Source organism: Phacochoerus africanus, chromosome 4 (assembly GCF_016906955.1).
Source record: "Phacochoerus africanus isolate WHEZ1 chromosome 4, ROS_Pafr_v1, whole genome shotgun sequence".
In the NCBI taxonomy this organism is placed as follows: domain Eukaryota; kingdom Metazoa; phylum Chordata; class Mammalia; order Artiodactyla; family Suidae; genus Phacochoerus; species Phacochoerus africanus.
The window spans coordinates 28,822,109-28,841,269 of record NC_062547.1 but is presented as its reverse complement, the minus strand read 5'-3'; the positions used below and the strand labels follow the sequence as shown (position 1 = coordinate 28,841,269).

The following is a 19,161-nucleotide window of genomic DNA, read 5'->3' as shown; positions in this document are numbered from 1 at the left end:
TTCCTAGCTCACTTACCAAAAAGTTGAAAGAACCATGCAATAACCACCAGGCTCTTGCCACCTCAATTCCACAATAAGCATTTCACTCTGTTTTTCTTTTCACCTACCTGCTCCTCTCTCCAAACATCCATTAATCCATTAATATTTTTTGATGTATTTCCAAGTTGCCAACATCCGTAGACGTCAACCCCAAACACTTCAGCATGCACATCATGGCCTAGAGTGCAGTATTTGTGATGTTTTCGATAAAATTAACATGCCGTGAAAGGAGCACACTTCTTCACTCTACCACGTGATGAGTTTTGACAAATGCATATACCCGTGTAACCCCAACCCCATCACCATATAGAACGTGACCATCTCCTATTGCCCTTTGCAAGTTAATTAACTCCAGCCCACCCCCACTGGAGGCACTTACTGTTCTAATACCACATTCTTCCTACCAATAGTCGCTTTGGTTACTTCTTTCTCCTCTGGCCCTGAGAACAGCCTGATCGTTTCGATTAGAACAAGGCATTTCCAAGCCTCCCCAGCCAGCCCCTGGGGAATAGGGCAGATCCATCCATTCAGGTATGTTTTATTCACTGCCCACTCGGAGGGTGACTCCACTACGGTATTTATAGAGTCGTCTCAGTGGCCTTTGCCTCCGGACCACAGCACCACGCTGAGCCACGGATTTCTTCTCTTTTGACTGGTGGACATCACCAGTGGGGAGCATGGACACCAATCCATCTTCCTCGTCCTCCTCTTCGGCGTAGGGTGGCCTTTGCCTTCCCCGTGCTCCTCCTCCTCGTCACATGCTTCTCCCTGGCTCTTCCCTGCAGCCGTGGTTAAGAACCCACCCAACAACCTGTGGATCATCGCCGCGGTGCTGGCGCCCATCGCCGTGGTCACGGTCATCATCATTATCATCACCGCCGTGCTCTGCCGGAAGAACAAGAACGACTTCAAGCCGGACACCATGATGAACCTGCCTCAGAGGGCGAAGGTACGTGGTGGAAGCCGTGAGGAGGGGACAGGAGGCCTGGCCCGCAGGGGCTCTGCCTGCCTTTCCTCTCTTGACTTTTTTTTTGTTTTTTTTTTTTTTTTTGGTCTTTTTGGGGCTGCACCTGAGGCATATGGAGATGCCCAGGCTAGGGGTTGAATCGGAGCTGGAGCCGCTGGCCTACACCAGAGCCAAAGCCACGCCAGATCTGAGCTGTGTCTGCAACCTACACCACCGCTCACAGCAACACCAGATCCTACATCCTCATGGATGCCAGTCAGATTGGGCTCTGGTGAGCCACAACGGGAACTCCCATCTTAGCCATTTTTAGGTGCATGGTTCGCTATGGTTAAGAATATTTGTGTTGTGGTACAGCCTTTCTTTTCATAATCGGGACAGGATAGCTAAGTTTATCTAATGCTCACTCTTTTTTTTTTGGGAGGGGGGTGTCTTTTTGCCTTTTCTAGGGCCACTTCCCGCGGCGTATGGAGGTTCCCAGGCTAGAGGTCTAATTTGGAGCTGAGCCATAGCAAGGCAGGATCCAAGCCACATCTGTGACCTACACCACAGCTCATAGCAACACCAGATCCTTAACCCACTGAGCAAGGCCAGGGATGGAACCCACAGCTTCATGGTTCCTAGTTGGATTCCTTAACTGCTGAGCCATGATGGGAACTCCATCTAATGCTCACTCTTTGCTGTAAGTGCTTCAGTGGTTTGCATATACCAGCTCACTTAATCTTCACAGCAGCCCTTTGAGGAAGAGCATTATTTTACAGATGAGAAAACAGGCACAGAAAACGAGGCGCTAGATAGACCTGAAAGGGGCCTCAGAGGTCGTCTGATCTGACACCTTCCTTTTACAGAGAAGTGCCTCCCTTGTGATGGCACAGTTAGGAAGCAGCAGAACTGATGGTAGAACCAAGTCTCTTGGCTCCCAACGCAGGGCTCTTTGGGGGCACAACAGATCCTTACAACTTTCCTTCTTCTGCTGGCCGGCATGGCTGATCTTCAAAGGCTGCCAGGATGGGCAAGCCGCAGAGCCTTGGCCAGGCGGCCGTCAGACTCCACCAGCGGCTTCACTGAAGCCCGGCGGGAGCCTCCGTCCACTTTCCACAGCCTCGAAGGGCTGCACCATCCGCCCCTGGCTAGGAAATGCCAAAGGCTAATTTTCCCAGCATGTAGCTCCCTTCCTGAGGGTCCCTGAAGCGGATGCAATAACCTGTCATAATACAGTAAGGGTGTTTAAATAATGCCTGACAGTGTGCTGGGCTCTCTAGGTCTATCACCTCGTTTACTCATCACAGTAGCCCCCTGAAGTAGGTCGTAGTCAGGAAGGAAAGAGAAACTGGGGACTTGTCCCACAGCAGAGCAGGGGAGGGGGCACAGGCCCATATCTGAGTCTGGGCTCTGTCTATATCATACACCTTCCTGAACCCCGAGATTTGGCGGGCAGAATGCTCTTCCAGCCCTGAGCACCTGAGCTTTGGCTACCTGTGCAAGAGCGAAACAATGGATGGAATCTCACACCCGCTGGACTGCATGACACCGCCACTGTCCTTGCTCCGAGTCACGTGTGCCTCATTCTTTCTGGGTAATCATGCCTCGCTTCAGCAAAAGAAATCAAAGGCATTTTGTTGTTTATTAAACCAATTCACCTGTTGAGAAGCTTGAGGAGACACCCTGTGAGTGAAGAGCCCAACCCCAAAGAATGTTGTTCTGTGTCTGTTGACACAAAGGCACCCTCTGCCCAGACGCAGTGGGATGTTGGTAATTCCCCGACAGTGACAAATGAAACTGTTCCAAGAGGGGGTATTTCATTTCCATCTTAGCCTGCTTCCAATCTGAGCTTTCCCAACCTAACAGTAATTCCCAGAATCTGATTGCAACTGAGTCCGGGAATGCAAACCATGCCATACCGAGGTTGCAAACGCCATCTTGGTGTGATAGATGAAGCCAGAATTTTATTAATTTGCCAAGATGTGTCAGGCAGCACAGGATTTCAGCCTATCTTCTGACTTGGTAGCTGGAACAGGTTTGTACGTGGGCGTTTTCGTAGCCCCTTGTATGTCCCTACCTGGTGCATTGTGCTGCAAGAAATTCCCGGCTGCTGTTGAAAATCAAGCAAATTTATGTTCCATGAGATGATTGAATTCACTTGTGTGTGGTGGTGGTGGCGGTTCCTCCCTCAGTGAAGCTGGGCTACGCACTCTGATTTTCACAGGCCTTTTATCACAAGAAGCCACGAGCACAGTGGAACTGCCTGCTTACTGCAGTCCTACTGCCGTTGCAACCCGGGGACACTGCAGTGTCTGCACGAGGAGAGAGCCGCCTGCGTGGCTTCTCACATCCCATGTGTGTGAGCAGAATTCAGTTAACGCCAAGGACGAGGCGGGAGGAAAACATTAGCTCTCGCCCCCGATCCAGAGGCCAGGAGGAGGGTCTCCTAGTCTCCAGGGACCCCGATACGTCTTTAAGGATGCAGGCTGCAGTGCCCGAGGACATGGCTGGGGATCCTTGCTGAGATTCACTAGTAGGCTTAGCTTGCTAAGACGAGGTGAGTGTGGCCGTCCCGGGAACCAGGGCCAGGCTGTGCACCCCGCACCCTTCAGAGGCAGGATCCCACAGGTGTGGCTCTGTTACCGTTGCCGTCAGCCGGGCTCCTGCAGGTAGAGTGTTGAGAAGATGCTCAAGAGGAGGGCCAGGCGTCTGCCTTTCTTCCTCGTTTCACGTTCCCTTACTCGTTACCACTGGATTCGCAGCCTTTTTCCAGGTTTCCCCTTCTTGCCTCTGAAGAGAACACGGGCCCCTGGAACAGGCAGCCTGAAGAGGAAGTTGTTAGGCCATGCCCAGAGGCAGAGTGGAGCCTTGAGGGCCTGTACTGGTTGGCAGGACTTTCTGCTCGGGACCAGTCAGTCACCCCCTAAAGATGCCCAGCTGTTTCCCTTTTCCCATATACTATCAATATGACACATACTTAACCTCTTTGTGCCTTCGTTTTCCCATCTGTGAAATGGGGGTGACAACACTATCCCTGTACAGGTTCTTGGGAGGTTTGAGTTATGTGAATTATGCTGAGTGTGCCAGGTATAGAATACAAATTATGTCTGTTGGTTTGTATTATTTGTTACACATGCTTTCTTCTTAAAAAGATCCAGGTAACATGTCTCCCTTTGAAATTGCTGGCGATTATTTAGATTCAATAATTTTACAAAACTCACTAAGGCACCTGTAAGTGTTTCATGATGTATTCATGGCATTAGCGGTCCCTAGTGTGTGGCAATCAGTTAATCTCAGGTGATTTTCTAGTTGAAGGTGAAAGACACCTATTCTGTTAGTCTTTCACCACTTAGCTGTGTGATCTTGACCATGTCTCTGAACCTCTCTGAGCTTTTGTTTTCTTACCTGTAAAATGAAGACTGTGCCGTGTGCCCTGCTTTCCCCATGGGGTTGCTGTGAAGGCAAAACGAGGTGGCGGTATTTTGCAGGCTGTAGGTACGGACCATGTGCAGGGATTATTATTATTACTCAAATAACAAGGGCCACCTTTTTAAATTGTCATTCCTTGAAGTCTGTCTGTGCACCCATCATCAACCCGGTCCCCTGAGGTGAGCAGCAGGTGGCTTCTGCACAGGGTGAAGAGCAAGGGGCCAAAGTCAGAGAGAGTGGGAAGGATGGGGCAAGCCAGAGCCAGCTTGTCCTCCTCACTCAGTTCTTAGGTCACCTTAGCTGCCCATGCAGATCCCCGGGATCTCCCATATAGGCCAGGAGTCTCAAAACAGGAGCCAGGCCAGGCACAGTGGCAGGCTGCACAAGGAAAGGGGAGGTCACGGCAAGAGTCATCAAGTAGTCGTCAGATGTTCTGGTTCTGGGTCACATAGCACTGGTTCAGATCCCAGCTCCACCACAGACCAGCTGTGTGAGCCTGGGGAAGTGGCTGAACCTTCTTTTTTTTTTTTTTTTTTTCTTTGGCTGCCCCTGTGGCAGATGAAAGTTCCCAGGCCAGGGATCGAATCGGAGCCCAGGTTTGACTTATGCCACAGCTGCTGCCGTGCCAGATCCTTAACCCACTGCACCACAACAGGAACACCCAGAACCTCTTTAAACCTCAGTTTCTTCATCTTTAAAAAGAGGAACCAGGAGTTCCCATCGTGGTGCAGTGGTTAACGAATCCGACTAGGAACCATGAGGTTGCGGGTTCAATCCCTGGCCTTGTTCAGTGGGTTAAGGATCCGGCGTTGCCGTGAGCTGTGGTGTAGGTTGCAGACACGGCTCGGATGCTGCGTTGCTGTGGTTGCGGCGTAGGGCAGCGGCTGCACCTCCAGTTGGACCCCTAGCCTGGAAACCTCCTACCTCCTTGAACTATGGTGAGGAGGAAATGACATTATTTATTTATCCAGTACTGTGGCAGTAGCATCAAGCAAAGCTGAAACAGTGAGCTCCTTGAGGGCAGGGGCCAGTTATTCTTCATCTTTCTGTCTCCAGCACCAAGCACAATCCCTGGCACAAGCCAGTGCTCAGTAACTAGAGTTGGAACCACACTGAATAGGCTAGTAGACGGATGGGCATAGGGCAGCAAAGGGACCATCTGGATGGATGGCTGGATTCAGCCGGAGTGTGAGGGCCTTGAATGCCTTTCCAAAGTGTTGGGTGTCATGGAACCTTTTTCTTTTTAGGGCCGCACCTGCGGCATATGGAAGTTCCTGGGCTAGGGAGCCAATCAGAGCTGCAGGACACCACAGCCTCGGCTTACACCACAGCCACAGCCAGGCTGGATCCAAGCTGCATCTGCGACCTACCCCACAGCTTGTGGCAACTCTGGATCTTTAACCCACTGAGTGAAGCCAGGGATCAAACCTGCATCCTCACGGATACTAGTCAGGTTCTTAACCCACTGAGCCACAGTGGGAACTCCCTGCTATGGAGCCTTTTTCATGAGGGAATGACATGACCTGATGTGGTTCTAAGGGAGATGATTTGTCAAGGGTGGGCCTGGAAAGGAGCAGAATGGAAGTACCAAGACTGGATGGGTCAGTACAGCAGTGGACCTGCACAGAAAAAGTCAGCTTCCAGAAACATTTCAGTTGAATCCTACTGGTGATCAGTTGTTTGTAGGAGAAGCAGGTGGGTCAGTATTCTAGGAACATCAACAAGCCCTCTGAAGGCACCATTCTGTTCCACAGAGCACCAAGGGGCGGGGGGGGGGGGGGGATTAACAGCGTCTATTTCAGGAACATATTCCCAGATCTTGGCTTAGAATGTCAGTGGTTACCACGGGCGTCAGAGTGAATGGCTCAGAGAAGAGGGATCGGGGATCACCTTTCCCAGAGTGAGTTTCCCAGAGAACTGTCTGTGGCCCTACTGCAGACAACTTGAAACAAGGAAGCTTTGCTGGATTTAGCAGCAAAACTCCATCCTATTCTGACAGCCGGTTTGGTGGGTTGGGCCACAGTCCTAGACTGTTCAGTCTGGCTGGAGCCTTCCTGCTCGAGTTCTTAGCTGTGTCAGCTGTAGAAACAAGAGCGTCTGATCATATCCACTTCTGATGGAACCCCAACAACAGAAGTTGCACTTCATCCCCAAGTTTTTTTCTTTCTTTCTTTCTTTTTTTTTTTTTTTGGTCTTTTTAGGGCTGCAGCAGTGGCATATGGAAGTTCCCAGGCTAGGGGTTTGATGAGCTAGGGGGCTGAAGAATGGGTGCTGTGAAACTTAAGGGAAAAAGTTAACATAAAACAAGACACAGAGACATTTACCTTAAGTAAAGATGGGAACTGGGGGACTTAAGGTCTCAGGGACCAAGAGCACCGCCTTAAGAAACCACACTGCTTTTATTGTGTTTTTTAGGATTATGTCACATGAGAAGGGGGTTGTAGGTGCAGGATATAGGTTTTTTTTAAGTTATTTTAAAGGTCACATAGCCGGTTGCTGATTAAGCTTTTATTCTGACCTTTAGGCATTTAACAATCATTAGCGTTTGAGGAAGCTAGGTGTCAGCTATCTATGCATAGCATCTAGAGAATCACCATTGTGCTTCTGCAGACATCTGCAGCAACCTGGCATGCCTAGGTTTGCACTTTGGTTCTTTCTTCTTTGCTAATGCATATCCAGCTAACGACCCCTCATAAACCCTTTGGGGCTATGGGGCTCCTCTTTTATTCTTAAGAGGATGTATCATGCTGTGCAAACGGACGTGCCAATCTGCACAGGTCTGGCGTGCCTAGACCAACGCATTAAGTCCTCATTCAGCTGACCCTATGAATAACTTATGCCTTTAGGTCTTTGTTCTTAAGTCATTCAGTGTCACTGCGACTGTTTTTCAAGCAGGAAGATAGGGTAAAGTAAAGCAGGACAAGATAGAGTTTAGCAAAGAGGCTAAGGAAATACTGTAGAAACATGTCTCACGACAGGGGTCCAATCGGAGCTGTAGCCACCGGCCTACACCAGAGCCACAGCAACAGAGGATCTGAGCCACGTCTACAACCTACACCACAGCTCAGGGCAACTCCAGATCCTTAACCCACTGAGTGAGGCCAGGGATCAAACCCTCAACCTCACGGTTCCTAGTCGGATTTGTTTCCACTGCGCCATGACAGGAACGCCTCATCCTCAATTTTCTTGAAGAGGATCACAGATGTCCATGTCACCTGGCCTATGATTTAGTAGGAAGTCAAGCAACATTAGCTGTTGTTTAAGCACTTACCATGTGCCAGGTACTTGGCTAAATGCTGGACTTGAATTTACTTCTCTAGTCTACACAGCATCCCTTCGAGGGTAAATAGCCCTCTCACAGACATACATGTTTGATCCTGCTCACACTCTCATTCTCTCCATTTTACAGGTGAGAAAACATGTGCAGAGAATTTCAGGAATTTACCCAAGCTCACCCAGCTAATAAAGTGGCAGAGCCAGGATTTGAACCCAGGCCATCTGTTTCCAGAGCCACCGCCCTTAACCATCCCCATTGTCTTGCCTCCCATCCGCATGGCGCTGCTTTGGGGTGTAAAGCAGAAGAGAGACACTCACAGGAATTGTTCAAACATGCTTCTTGGTTTTTTATTACCTCGCTAATAAATGTCTGTTGGGTTTTGCTCACAGCTGCCCTATTCACTTGGGATTTCAGACATTGTGCAATAAAAGGCTAGCTAATTTCTCAGTAGTGAGTTATAGGAGAGCCAGCCTGCTTCAAGGAGAGGTCTGGCTTAAAGAGTGATTCTTTATATTCCACTTTATTATTAATAATCATACTGCCTCGCATGTGGTAGCACGTTTCTTGCCTTCTGTTTTCAGATCTGTGATCCCCTTTAATCCTCAAGGGTGGTGGAGGCAAAGCAGACATGATTGTCTTCATTGCTTAGATGAGACAAATTGAGGTTCAGGGTTCAGGTAACTTGGTAAAGTCACACACACCTGGTATTACACAGCATCCAAGGGATAATAAAATATTCCTAGGTAGGAAAAGGTGCAGGACCTGTTGAATGTAGCAATTAGAGCTTCTAAGTAGCAGTATCTGGTTACTTAAAATAGGTGGTCTAACGAGTTCCCTTGTGGCTAAGCAGGGTAAGGACCTGGTGGTGTCACTGCAGCAGCTTGGGTTGCTGCTGTGGCGCGGGTTCGATCCCTGGCCCAGGAATTTCCACATGCTGTGGGCATGGCCAAAAAAAGGGGGGGGGGCATCTAACATCCTTGAAAGAATTTTTTCTCACACACGTATTTGCATCTTGTTACCCTCTCCACTTTTCAGAGTAAGTCTTACCTATAGAGATTCTGTAGCTAGGGGGCATTAACACGGATTCTGATTTTGCAGAGACAGAAACTGTGATGGAGATCTGAGTTAGCTCTTGTTCGGTGGAAAACGATGTGTGGCCCCATCACATGCACTCTGCTGCCTGTCTTCCGTTAAAGCCGCCGTGAGCGTCACGCTTTGCCAGACACATGACTGCCAATCTGTTTCCTCTTCGCAGCCTGTGCAAGGCTTTGATTATGCCAAGCAGCACCTGGGCCAGCAAGGCGCGGACGAGGAGGTCATCCCCGTGACGCAGGAAACGGTGGTCCTCCCGCTGCCCGTCAGAGACGCTCCTGCCTCTCAGGAAAGGGACGCCCCGCCGGATGGAAGCACCATCAAGACGGCCAGGTCCATCGAAACCAGAAAGAGGTAGGCGCAGGGCCAGCTTCTGCCTCTCTGTGTGTCAGCAGGAGAAATAATTGATGGGGAGAACAGCTGAAGCCCGCAAGTTAATGCCTCTGTTCTCTTTAAAAATTCCCCTTCATGCTTGTTTTGAATATTTGAAAAGGAGACTAAGACGATAAGGATCATTATACCCGCCTCTCACGCGCCACCCTTTGTAAGGTTGTTTTTTTTTTTTTCTCTTTGTCTTTTTGGTTTTTCTGGGGCCGCTCCCACGGCATATGGAGGTTCCCAGGCTAAGGGTCTAATTGGAGCTGTAGTTGCTGACCTAAGCCACAGCCACAGCAACACAGGATCCAAGCCGCGTCTGTGACCTACACCACATCTCATGGCAATGCCGGATCCTTAACCCACTGAGCAAGGGCAGGGATCGAACCCGCAACCTCATGGTTCCTAGTCGGATTCGCTAACCACTGAGCCACGACAGAAACTCCTCAAAAACCATTTATTGAGTTTTTACTATAAACAAAGCACTTTGACAGGTATCGGGCGGACTACAAAAAGGTTTCTGGTTGATTCCTGATCCCAAGCATCTCATGATGAAAGGAGAGTGAGAGAAATCACTGAAATACCAAGCCTGATGGGCAGGTGTCCACAGTGAGTCTGAACCAAGTGCTGGGGAAAAGAGAGGAGGGAGAATTTAATTTTGATGAGGGAAAGCATCATGGAGCAGGTTATGTTTCACTCAAGTCTGGAAGCGTAAGTGGGATGTGCGCAGGTGGAAAGAGATAAAGGCATCCAGGCTGGAGGAGCTGGGAGAGATACAGGACAGCTGTGCTCACTTGATGGGGCGTGTCCCTGGGGTTTAGAGTTCACGGTGCTTGGGTTGTAGTGAAGGATGAAACCAGAAGATAGATTAAGACCGTGGAGGGTCTTAACTGTCAGACTAAGGGGTTCGACCTTTATTCTCTAGGCAACAGTAAGCCCCCTGAAATTCTTCAGGAATTCCTGTTCCCACCTCTTTCTCTCTTCCCTGGGACTGCAGTGGAGGTTGGAAAAGCCACACTCTCTCTGCCTCCTTCCCTCCCTTTGCCTAACAGATATTTAGTGCTTGTTTGCTATTTACCAGGCACTAGGGACACTGCAGCAAACAAGACAGAGTTCCTACTCCCGTGGTGCTTATTTGGTGGGAAGAGATAGACAATGATCATATAGAGAAACAGAAATAGAGCAGGTTAGGCGGTGAGAAGTAGGAAGAAGAACAGCGAAAGGGAACGGAGAGGTGGAGAGGGGTGATTGTTTTAGCGGAAGTCAGGGAAGGTCTCTGATCAGGTGACATTTGAGAAAGACCTGATCGAAATGATGCTTAAGCCTTGAGATTATCTGTTCCAAGCAGGTGGAACAATATGTGCAAAGCCCAGAGGAGGGAATTTCTTGCTTAAAGAATAAAGGCCAAAGAAGCTGCTGTGAATTAGGAAGGACGTGGTAACAGGTGAGTCAGAGAAGTTATCAGAGGCTGATCATGTCAGGCTTTATAGACCAGAGTCAGGCCTTGGGATTTTATTGTGAATCAAGGTCAAGCGTCCTTGGAGGGTGTTGAGAGGAGCAGAGATGGGATGTGACTTACAGCGTTAAAGGCTCACTCTGGCTGCTGCGTGGCAACAGAGATGGAGAGAAGCAGAGTAGAAGCAGGCTATTGAAGGAATCCAGGGAGATGGTGGTGTGGTCTGGGGCGTGGAGGTGTGGGAGATGATTGCATTCTGCAGATGTTTTGAAGGACGAGATGACAGGATTTGCTGATGGGTTGTTATAAGGGTATGGAAATAGACAGGGATGGATTTGCCATTTATTGTGCTGGGACAGACTGGAGGAGAAGTTTGGGTCAAGAGTTTGGATGTGGGCATGTTAACTTTGAGATGCTCACAAGACATGGGAGTGGAGATGTTGAGAACTCAGTTACCATATGAATCTGGAGTTCAGAGGAGAGGTCCAGAGTAGAAATAAAAATGTAGGTGCTGTCAGTGTTCACTTATAAAAAGCCATGAGACTAGATGGACACCTGGGAGAATGTGGGTTGAGCTCCAAGAACTGAACCCTGGGACATTGCAATGAGTAGAGGTCCAGATAATGAAGACAGATCAGCCAAAGACTCTGAAAAACATCAGTAAGAAAGGCACGAGGAGAACAAAGCAAGCGTGGAATCTGAGAAGCCAAGAGAAGGGAAAGATGGTTTGTTATCAAATTTACAATTTTTGTGTTGCAGCCAAGCAGCAAGGCCCCATGCTTTTCTTCAGGAGCTCTTGGTCCCTAAGAAAGAGGTGCACAGAAACAGAGAGTTGGATTTCAGCTTGTGCAGGGAAGAATGTTGAGGGCATGTGGGTTGGCTATCTGTTGGCCCATAACAAACCACTCGAAAGCTCAGTAGCTTAAAACAACAACCATTTCTTCAGCTCATGATTTTGGGTGGGTCAGCAGTGCAGACTGAGCTCAGCTCATGTGTTCTTCTAGTTCGAGCCAAGCTTGGGCTCACTCATGGATCGGTAGTCAGGTGGTAGGTCTGCTGGGCTGGCTTGTTGATGAGAGCCTCATCTGGGGTGACCAAGTAACTGGGGCTTCTGGACATGTGGTCTGAATCCTCCAGCAGGCTGACCTCAGCTTTCCCACAAGGCGGTTGCAGGGTTTCAAGGGCTGCCAGAAAACAAGCTCCAAACAAGCCTCAAGTCTCTGCTTGTATCATGTTTGGTACTGTCCTGTTGGCCAAAGCCAAACACACAGTCAAGTCCACAGTCAGTATGGGAGGGACTACTCTAAGCTTGGTTACAAGGAGGTATGAACACACAGGGACCTTAACTCCAGCAGACCTTAACCCCACCCTGGAGAGTTGAAATACAGAGAAGCAATGGATGATTTGAGTTGACTGGCAAGTAGTATTATCTATAGTAATTATTCCCATTATGATCTTTGCCAAGTATAATGAAGGCATATTAACAACTTATTTATCACTTATTTAGAGGACACTGAAAAGAAATAAAAAGAATGACTGAAATTAGGATATTCACATAACTGTACTGCCAGGAAGAATAGAAAATTTTCAACCCCTTCTAATTGAGTGGTTTAAATTGTGTGAAGATTTCTTTAAAAAAAAAAGTTTTAGAACAATCTTTTTCTCTTGAATTTGCAAAGACTCTGCTCTTGCTAGTCAATTACTTAACCTCAGATTTTTATTAAATATTAACCTACAGAGTTCCCGTTATGGCATATCGGAAACAAATCCGACTAGGAACCATGAGGTTGCAGGTTTGATCCCTGGCCTCACTCAGTGGGTTAAGGATCCGGTGTTGCCATGAGCTGTGGTGTAGGTCAAAGACATGGCTCAGATCCAGCATTGCTGTGGCTGTGGCGTAGGCCAGCAGCTGTAGCTCCTATTTGACCCCTAGCCTGGGAACCTCCCTCCATATGCCATGGATGTGGCCCCAAAAAGCAAAACAAAAAAAAAAAAGAAAAGAAAAAGAAATACTAACTTATGAAACAAAGAAAACAATGTCTACCCTGTTGAATGATTTCTCCATTTGCTTCACGATTGGACCATAGACATACAAGTTTACTAAGGACTGGCTATATCCATTGCCAGAGCTGTGGGAGAACCCCCCCCCCCAACCCCGTTCATGTTCAGGTGACCCCTGGAGTCTCTGATCGTTTGGAAAGATTTTAAGAGACCAAATCCAAGAGCAAACGCATCATACATCTATGTTCTGGCCTCCTCAACTTGCCGCATCAGTTTCCTCATTCTTGCTAGACTAGCCCTGTGTGACCTCTCAGAATGGGTCTGGGGATTGTCCAAAAAGTTTTGCAAGTGAAAAATAAGGGAAACAATGATTTGGTGGTCATTTTGATCTCTCCGTTTTTTAAAAAATTGTTTTAAAACCAAAGGAAAATGGAAGGTGCAGCTACTTGTAGTCAACTAAACAGGTGTTGCAGGTCTTTCTCCTTATGTAGGCTCTTGGTGATGCTATTTTGTTGGTCCATAACTGGGATTAATGGGCAGGGATGGAGAATCTAGGAAATTCCTGTTGTGGCTCTGTGGGTCACAAACCCAACTAGTATCCATGAGGATAAGGGTTCAAGCCCTGGTCTCACTCCTTGGGTCTGGTGTTGCTGTGAGCTGTGGTGTAGGTCACAGGATGCGGCTCCGATTTGGTTGTGATTGTAGCATAGGCCAGCAGCTGTAGCTCTGATGTGACCCCTAACCTGGGAACTTCATATGCTAAAGGTATGACCCTAAAAAGAAGAAAAAAAAGAAAAAAAAAGGATGGAGAATCTACCTCATAGGGACAGCCATTTGCGATGGGTACTTCAGTGCCCACTGCTCATGACTGTTTAGCAAAATTGTTCTCCCAAAGTCTGTATATATCTGTATCCTCAGAATGTGGACTCAGAGGTCAATGGCCTTACACTGCAACCTCTCAGGTGACACTTTCAAAAAACACTTTCATTACTGTCATGAGTGGACACGCATACATACACACACCTCATTCTCTGTTTTTTGACCAGAAGTTCTGAGTTGACAGCTCTGTGTAAACCCAAGTCTACAAGCTGATGCAAAGAATGAAACAGAGTTGGGCTTTCTGTCCCTCCAGAAATGTGCTCCTTCATAACTTTCCTTGGAATGAGAGGACTAGCCAGAAAATTATTTTAAGATCAAATGGAAGAAAGGGATGCAGATGCTCCCAAACCATTAAATATTTTGTGCATGTAAAGTAGGTTGCAAGGAGCCTTTCCCTTGCCTTTCCTTCTGGACCTCAGCGAAAGACTCTTTGTCCCACTGAAGCCAGTTGGACAAGTAGGGGCCTTTAACCGTGAGAGTCCGAAAACAATCCAGAGGCAGAGTTCCCGTCGTGGCGCAGTAGAAACGAATCTAACTAGGAACCATGAGGTTGCAGGTTCGATCCCTGGCCTCGCTCAGTGGGTTAAGGATCTGGTGTTGCCGTGATCTGTGGTGTAGGTCGCAGACTCAGCTCATATCTGGTGTTGCTGTGGCTCTGGCATAGGCTGGCAGCTACAGTTCTGATTGGACCCCTAGCCTGGGAACCTCTATATGCTGTGGGTGTGGCCCTAAAAAGACAAGACAAAAAAAACCCCAAAAAACAATCCAGAGGCATGTGTCTTCTGTGTGTGTGTGTGTGTCTTTGCACACCCAGCACCCAGTGATCAGATCATTAATGCCACATCCATATTTTCTTGAACTGCAGCCTTTGTATTACTTTTATGGTGGAAGAGATTATAGCCAAATAAACTGGGAAGTGCTGTATTAAACAGAAAGACATGAGTCTCTTTAAGACAGGACTGATGGAGCCTTTGATGTGCTCATGTGCTGTAGGAAGATGCAAAGAAAGAGAATAAATAGTAAACAACACTTCTCAGACTCTCGGATGCAGACTCAAGGATGCCTTGGCCCCAGTGTGCTCTGCAGAACGCTCGTGGGGCGAGGACTGAGAATCCCAAGTTCCCAGAAGATGAGAGATGGACAGAAGGGCGAAGAAGAGCATCCATAGCTTCCACTTAAGAAGCTACTTACTTACGAGTCAAGAGCTGCATTTTATTCCAGTCAATTTTCCTGTGTAGGGGCTGGATGCCAGTAGGTTCTGAATTTGGACATTGGACAACAGATGAACAAGGGGTTTGGTGAGCCTCTGATAGCTGCCTCCTGATTGTCTCCCACAGACGGGAAGGCAGGGGGCCTTTATGCTCAGCCCACCCACAGGCTGGTATGACTGGAGGAACACAGGTCTCAGCAGGGGTTCCCAAGAGCCCCTTTGCCCACAGGTTCCAGAAGACCAGAGAATGGCCTAGAGGAGGGACTCTGGCCTGTAGTGAAAGCCCCTACCTGGCAGGGGGAGCCCTGGCCTTCAGGGCTGAATCGCCACCTCCCAGCTCTGCCCAGGACAAAACCGCCTCACCTAAACTCCACGTTCCTCACTTGCTAACAGGAGTGACAGTCACCACATCAGTGGGTTGTCATAAGCATGTATCAACAGCTTGAAAGCATTCAGCACAGTCCTTGGCACATAGTAGGTGCTTGTGGTGGGGAGCTTTGGGAGAAGATGGGTGGTGTCTTTATATCTCTCTATATATACTTATATACCTGGCACAAATGCAGGCACAGAGTAGATGCACATACAGTATTTCCTGAGGGAATGAAGAGTTCAAATTGGTAGATTCAAATGTAAGTGGTTACCAGTTAACATAGTTAAAAGAGTTTGTGTGTGTGTGTGTGTGTGTGTGTGTGTGAGTGTGTACATGCATTCATGCACGCTCATGAGAGACAGAGTGAAGAACTCAGTAGAGTGACTTAATCTTTAGGACTCAAGGTATATTCTATAAAGAGACCAGCCAAAAAGAGCCGAGTTTTATGCATGCCCCTCAAGACGCCATGTGAATCAAACACTCTGCAGTACTATCCAAAATGCTGTGTTTTAAAAAGAGGGCACGCTTACAAACGCTATGGCTACTGTTTGGGTAGTCACTGGGGCTTAATGGGAAAGAGATGGATTCGGAAGGCTCTGCTCATTGAACTTCTGTGCAGAGCGAAGCACTGACTGGTAAATGCACTTCAGAGCAGCCAGCTGCTTACCTCAGGCTGTGGTGTTGGGTTTGTTTTTTTCTTTTTTCCTGTATCATGTCTTCTCTGGGGGTGAAACCGGAATGCAAGGCTACAGACATCAATGGTGCAAATAAAATAACCTTGGGAGGAGGATGCTCTAGTTGAAACTTACCATCTCCCTGTTGCTATGGTTACCTCCAGCAGGTCGCCCAGTGAGAATGGCTCTGTCATCAGCAACGAATCAGGGAAGCCCAGCTCCGGGAGGCGCTCGCCCCAGAATGTAATGGCCCAGCAGAAAGTGACAAAGGAGGAGGCTCGGAAGAGAAACGGTGAGATGCCTTCCCTGCCAAGTGCCCATCCCCCACACACTCGCACACCCGTGTGCCTTAAACCACCCCCCATGCTTCTCTCTGCCAAGTCCCACAAAGGCCAGGAGTTTCTTACCTGTCTCTTGGGGTGTCATCTTCTGCCCTTCTCTGAATTATGGTTTCACTCCTTCTGCCCTCTGTTCTTATGGAATCGTGCAGGGCTTTAGAAAAACCCTATGCAGAGGAACTGATGTTTGCTTAGAGGTTTTTCTAATTTGGAGCTGAATTTGCCTTGATTTCTAGGGCGGCAGGTTTCTGAAATGCTGCTTGTTTTGGAGATTCCCCTCATTTTCTGCCCTGACTCCCTTGATAAGTTTCAGGGGCTCAGTCTGTGCCAATGAATCCAGATAATACCAGTCCACCTCCCCCAGGAAAAAATAAGACAGTAATAAATCTGTCATCATAAAAATCAGCCTGTGCTTCTGTCTTTTTTCTCCAGGGAGACGTAACCATTGAGTTTCTCTCACATGCAGATCTCTCCCCTTCCAGTAAAGGATTAATGCGGGGGCTTATTTACAAGTCATCGCAGCTGCCTTCTTATGCTGTGGCACCATCTATAGATGGCATCTGTCCTACGTCATTGCTGCCTCCCTCCTCCTGATCGCACTTTTGTCCTGAGCCTCATCTCTCCTTGGTCCTCCCGTGTGAGGCTGGCTCACTGAAGCCCAGATTCAAGTAACCGGTGCTGCCGCTCAGTTCGGGGGAGGGGGGGGGAGGGAATTCCTTTTGGCTCTCAAAGGGCTGTGGGTGGAATCCTACAGAAATGACAGGTGAAAAGGCAGTCAGTCTGGCCCTTGGGTCAGCTATGCTTCCCTTTTACAGGGAAGTGTGGTTCAGGGACTCTCTCTTGAAGCAAGTGCCAGAAAATGCTTTTGTTTTCGAATGTCCCTTCTTTCTTTTTTCTGACCAAAAAGAAAGAATGACACAATGGATTTGTCTTCTGCAGGGAAACATGTGGTCACTGTTGCCATTTCCAGTCGTCATACGAAAGCATTTGTTTAAAGTGTCCTCCCAAGTCGATGCTTCGATTTTTTCTTCCCCTGAATCCCCCGTCCCCACATGCCCTGTAACACAGAGACTGTGCTTTCCACACCAGAATCAGGCTGTGACACGAAGGGTTTTCCTGGAACATCACCCCACCTGGGACCACCAGAAATCCCTCCCATCGGCGCTCTGCCATGCCAGCTCCTGGCGCCCCCAGGAGCCCTGGCTTATGAAGGGAGACATGAACTTGGCAACTTTTTCCTCTGAGCAAGTGAGAAGCTCAGAGAGGTGGGCAGAGGGAATGAGGCAACCCAGAGACAGTGGACAGTGAAGCCGTAGGGGAAGGCTGTTTAAACCAGTGGTGACTGCCACTGCCTCTAACCCAGATGCCCTCCTGCTCCCTTCGCCCCCCTCCTTCCCTCCTTCCTTTATATTCTTCCTGAAAGTGCATAAAGTCAAGGCAAAGTCCGCCTTCCCCCAGATGCCCATCACCCCAGTCCTCAAAGGACCTTGAATAACTCAGTGGATGGCTCTCTTAGGCCTTTTTACTGTGCCTATGATGACACACGTGTATCTTTTGTTGTATTGCTTTGTTTTATTTTGTACAGTGGGATCAATGCAATACCGTTTTATGCCCTTTGCTTCAAACTGTGCAATGCACACCCTCCTCTGTCAGTAAATACCCATGTACAAGATGATGCCTTTCCCCCTCCCCAGCATTTAATGTGTAGAAGAGGAGGGGCAGGACCAGTTTCAGACCCCAGTGCTCCCCGCCGGGCTGATGAGACGCTGCCTCGTTCCACATGTTCCCATTGACCTTCCCATTCCTGTTTTTCCACCCTCTTTGCCTGCCTCCTTGTTCTGTTTAGGTCACTTTGATTATTTAAATATCAGGTTCCAAAATAGCAACAGCTGGGTGCATGAATAAAATGCAATTGCTGTACCAGGTTGAGGTTTTCATCTGTTTTCATCCTTTTTCCAAGTTTACAGCATTTCATTGCTTTTTTTTTTTTCCCCCAAAAGTAAACCCAGTAAATGTTCAAGGTGGGTTGCTTGTCTTTGACCGCAGGTTCCCATTCAGTGAGAGTTCACTTTGAAATGTTCAAATACAATGAGAGGACCGATGCGTTTACTGCAAAATTCAACAGATGCTGAAGCACATCAGAATTCTAGGATGGACCTTCAGTGGTACCTGCCCTTGTCCTTTTTAGCACAGGGCTCCACTTTATCCTGTCATAGGTTAGAACTCACGGAAAACATCAAAAACATATTTTATTGGATTAGATGGTGAACAGAAGGAAGGAAATAACGTTGAACAGAATTGTGGAAAAACTAAAAGGTGTGTTTCCATCACATGGTCAGCTTGCAAAAAGGCCTTGCTGCTGTGAATGTAGCCTCTAAGGAGAGATTCTTCTCTTGGTATGGAATAATCAGATGATGGTTTATGGCTCAGTATCCTTCTAGAGGTTAGGTTCCTGAGGTCAATTAAGGAATATGCGTGTATCAGGCTGTCATTCTAAAACTGTTCTTGTTTTCCACTAGGTTTGTTGCCCCTGTAGCTTCTAATTTTCTATTTTTTTGTGAAAATAATAATTTTAAAAGGAAAAGATTCTATCCCATTAGCAACATGGCTGTGGGGAGGGGGGAATCCTTGTAACTCAAAGACCTCATTAGTTCTATAGCTGCAGGCAGTTTTAGTTTTATTTTATTTTTGTCTTTTTGCCTTTTCTAGGGCCACTCCCGTGGCATGTGGAAGTTCCCAGGCTAGGGGTCTAATTGGAGCGGTAGCCACCGGCCTACACCAGAGCCACAGCAACTCGGGATCTGAGCCGTGTCTGCAACTTATACCACAGCGCACGGCAACGCTGGATCCTTAACCCACTGAGCAAGGCCAGGGATCGAACCCTCAACCTCATGGTTCCCAGTCGGATTTGTTAACCACTGCACCACGACGGGAACTCCTGCAGGGAGTTTTAAAGTCTGTTTCAAGAGGATGTTTAAATATAAGTGGGAAAGATAGATGTGAGAGCTAGAATGTTGAAGGCAAAACAATCCAGCGTTTTCTCAACTAAATAGATATTTAAACTTTTAAACCGAA

The 19,161-nt window shown here is 48.0% G+C and overlaps 1 protein-coding gene across 1 annotated transcript in view; it reads left to right on the top strand.

Moving 5' to 3' along the window:
* Positions 1 to 19,161, top strand: part of KIAA1549L (KIAA1549 like) — a 130,229-nt gene that overhangs the window by 40,898 nt on the left and 70,170 nt on the right. The window contains exons 10-12 of the mRNA XM_047774604.1: positions 825 to 988; positions 8,947 to 9,137; positions 15,913 to 16,040. Of these exons, the coding sequence (XP_047630560.1) occupies positions 825 to 988; positions 8,947 to 9,137; positions 15,913 to 16,040 (483 nt within the window). The remainder of the gene's footprint in view (positions 1 to 824; positions 989 to 8,946; positions 9,138 to 15,912; positions 16,041 to 19,161) is intronic.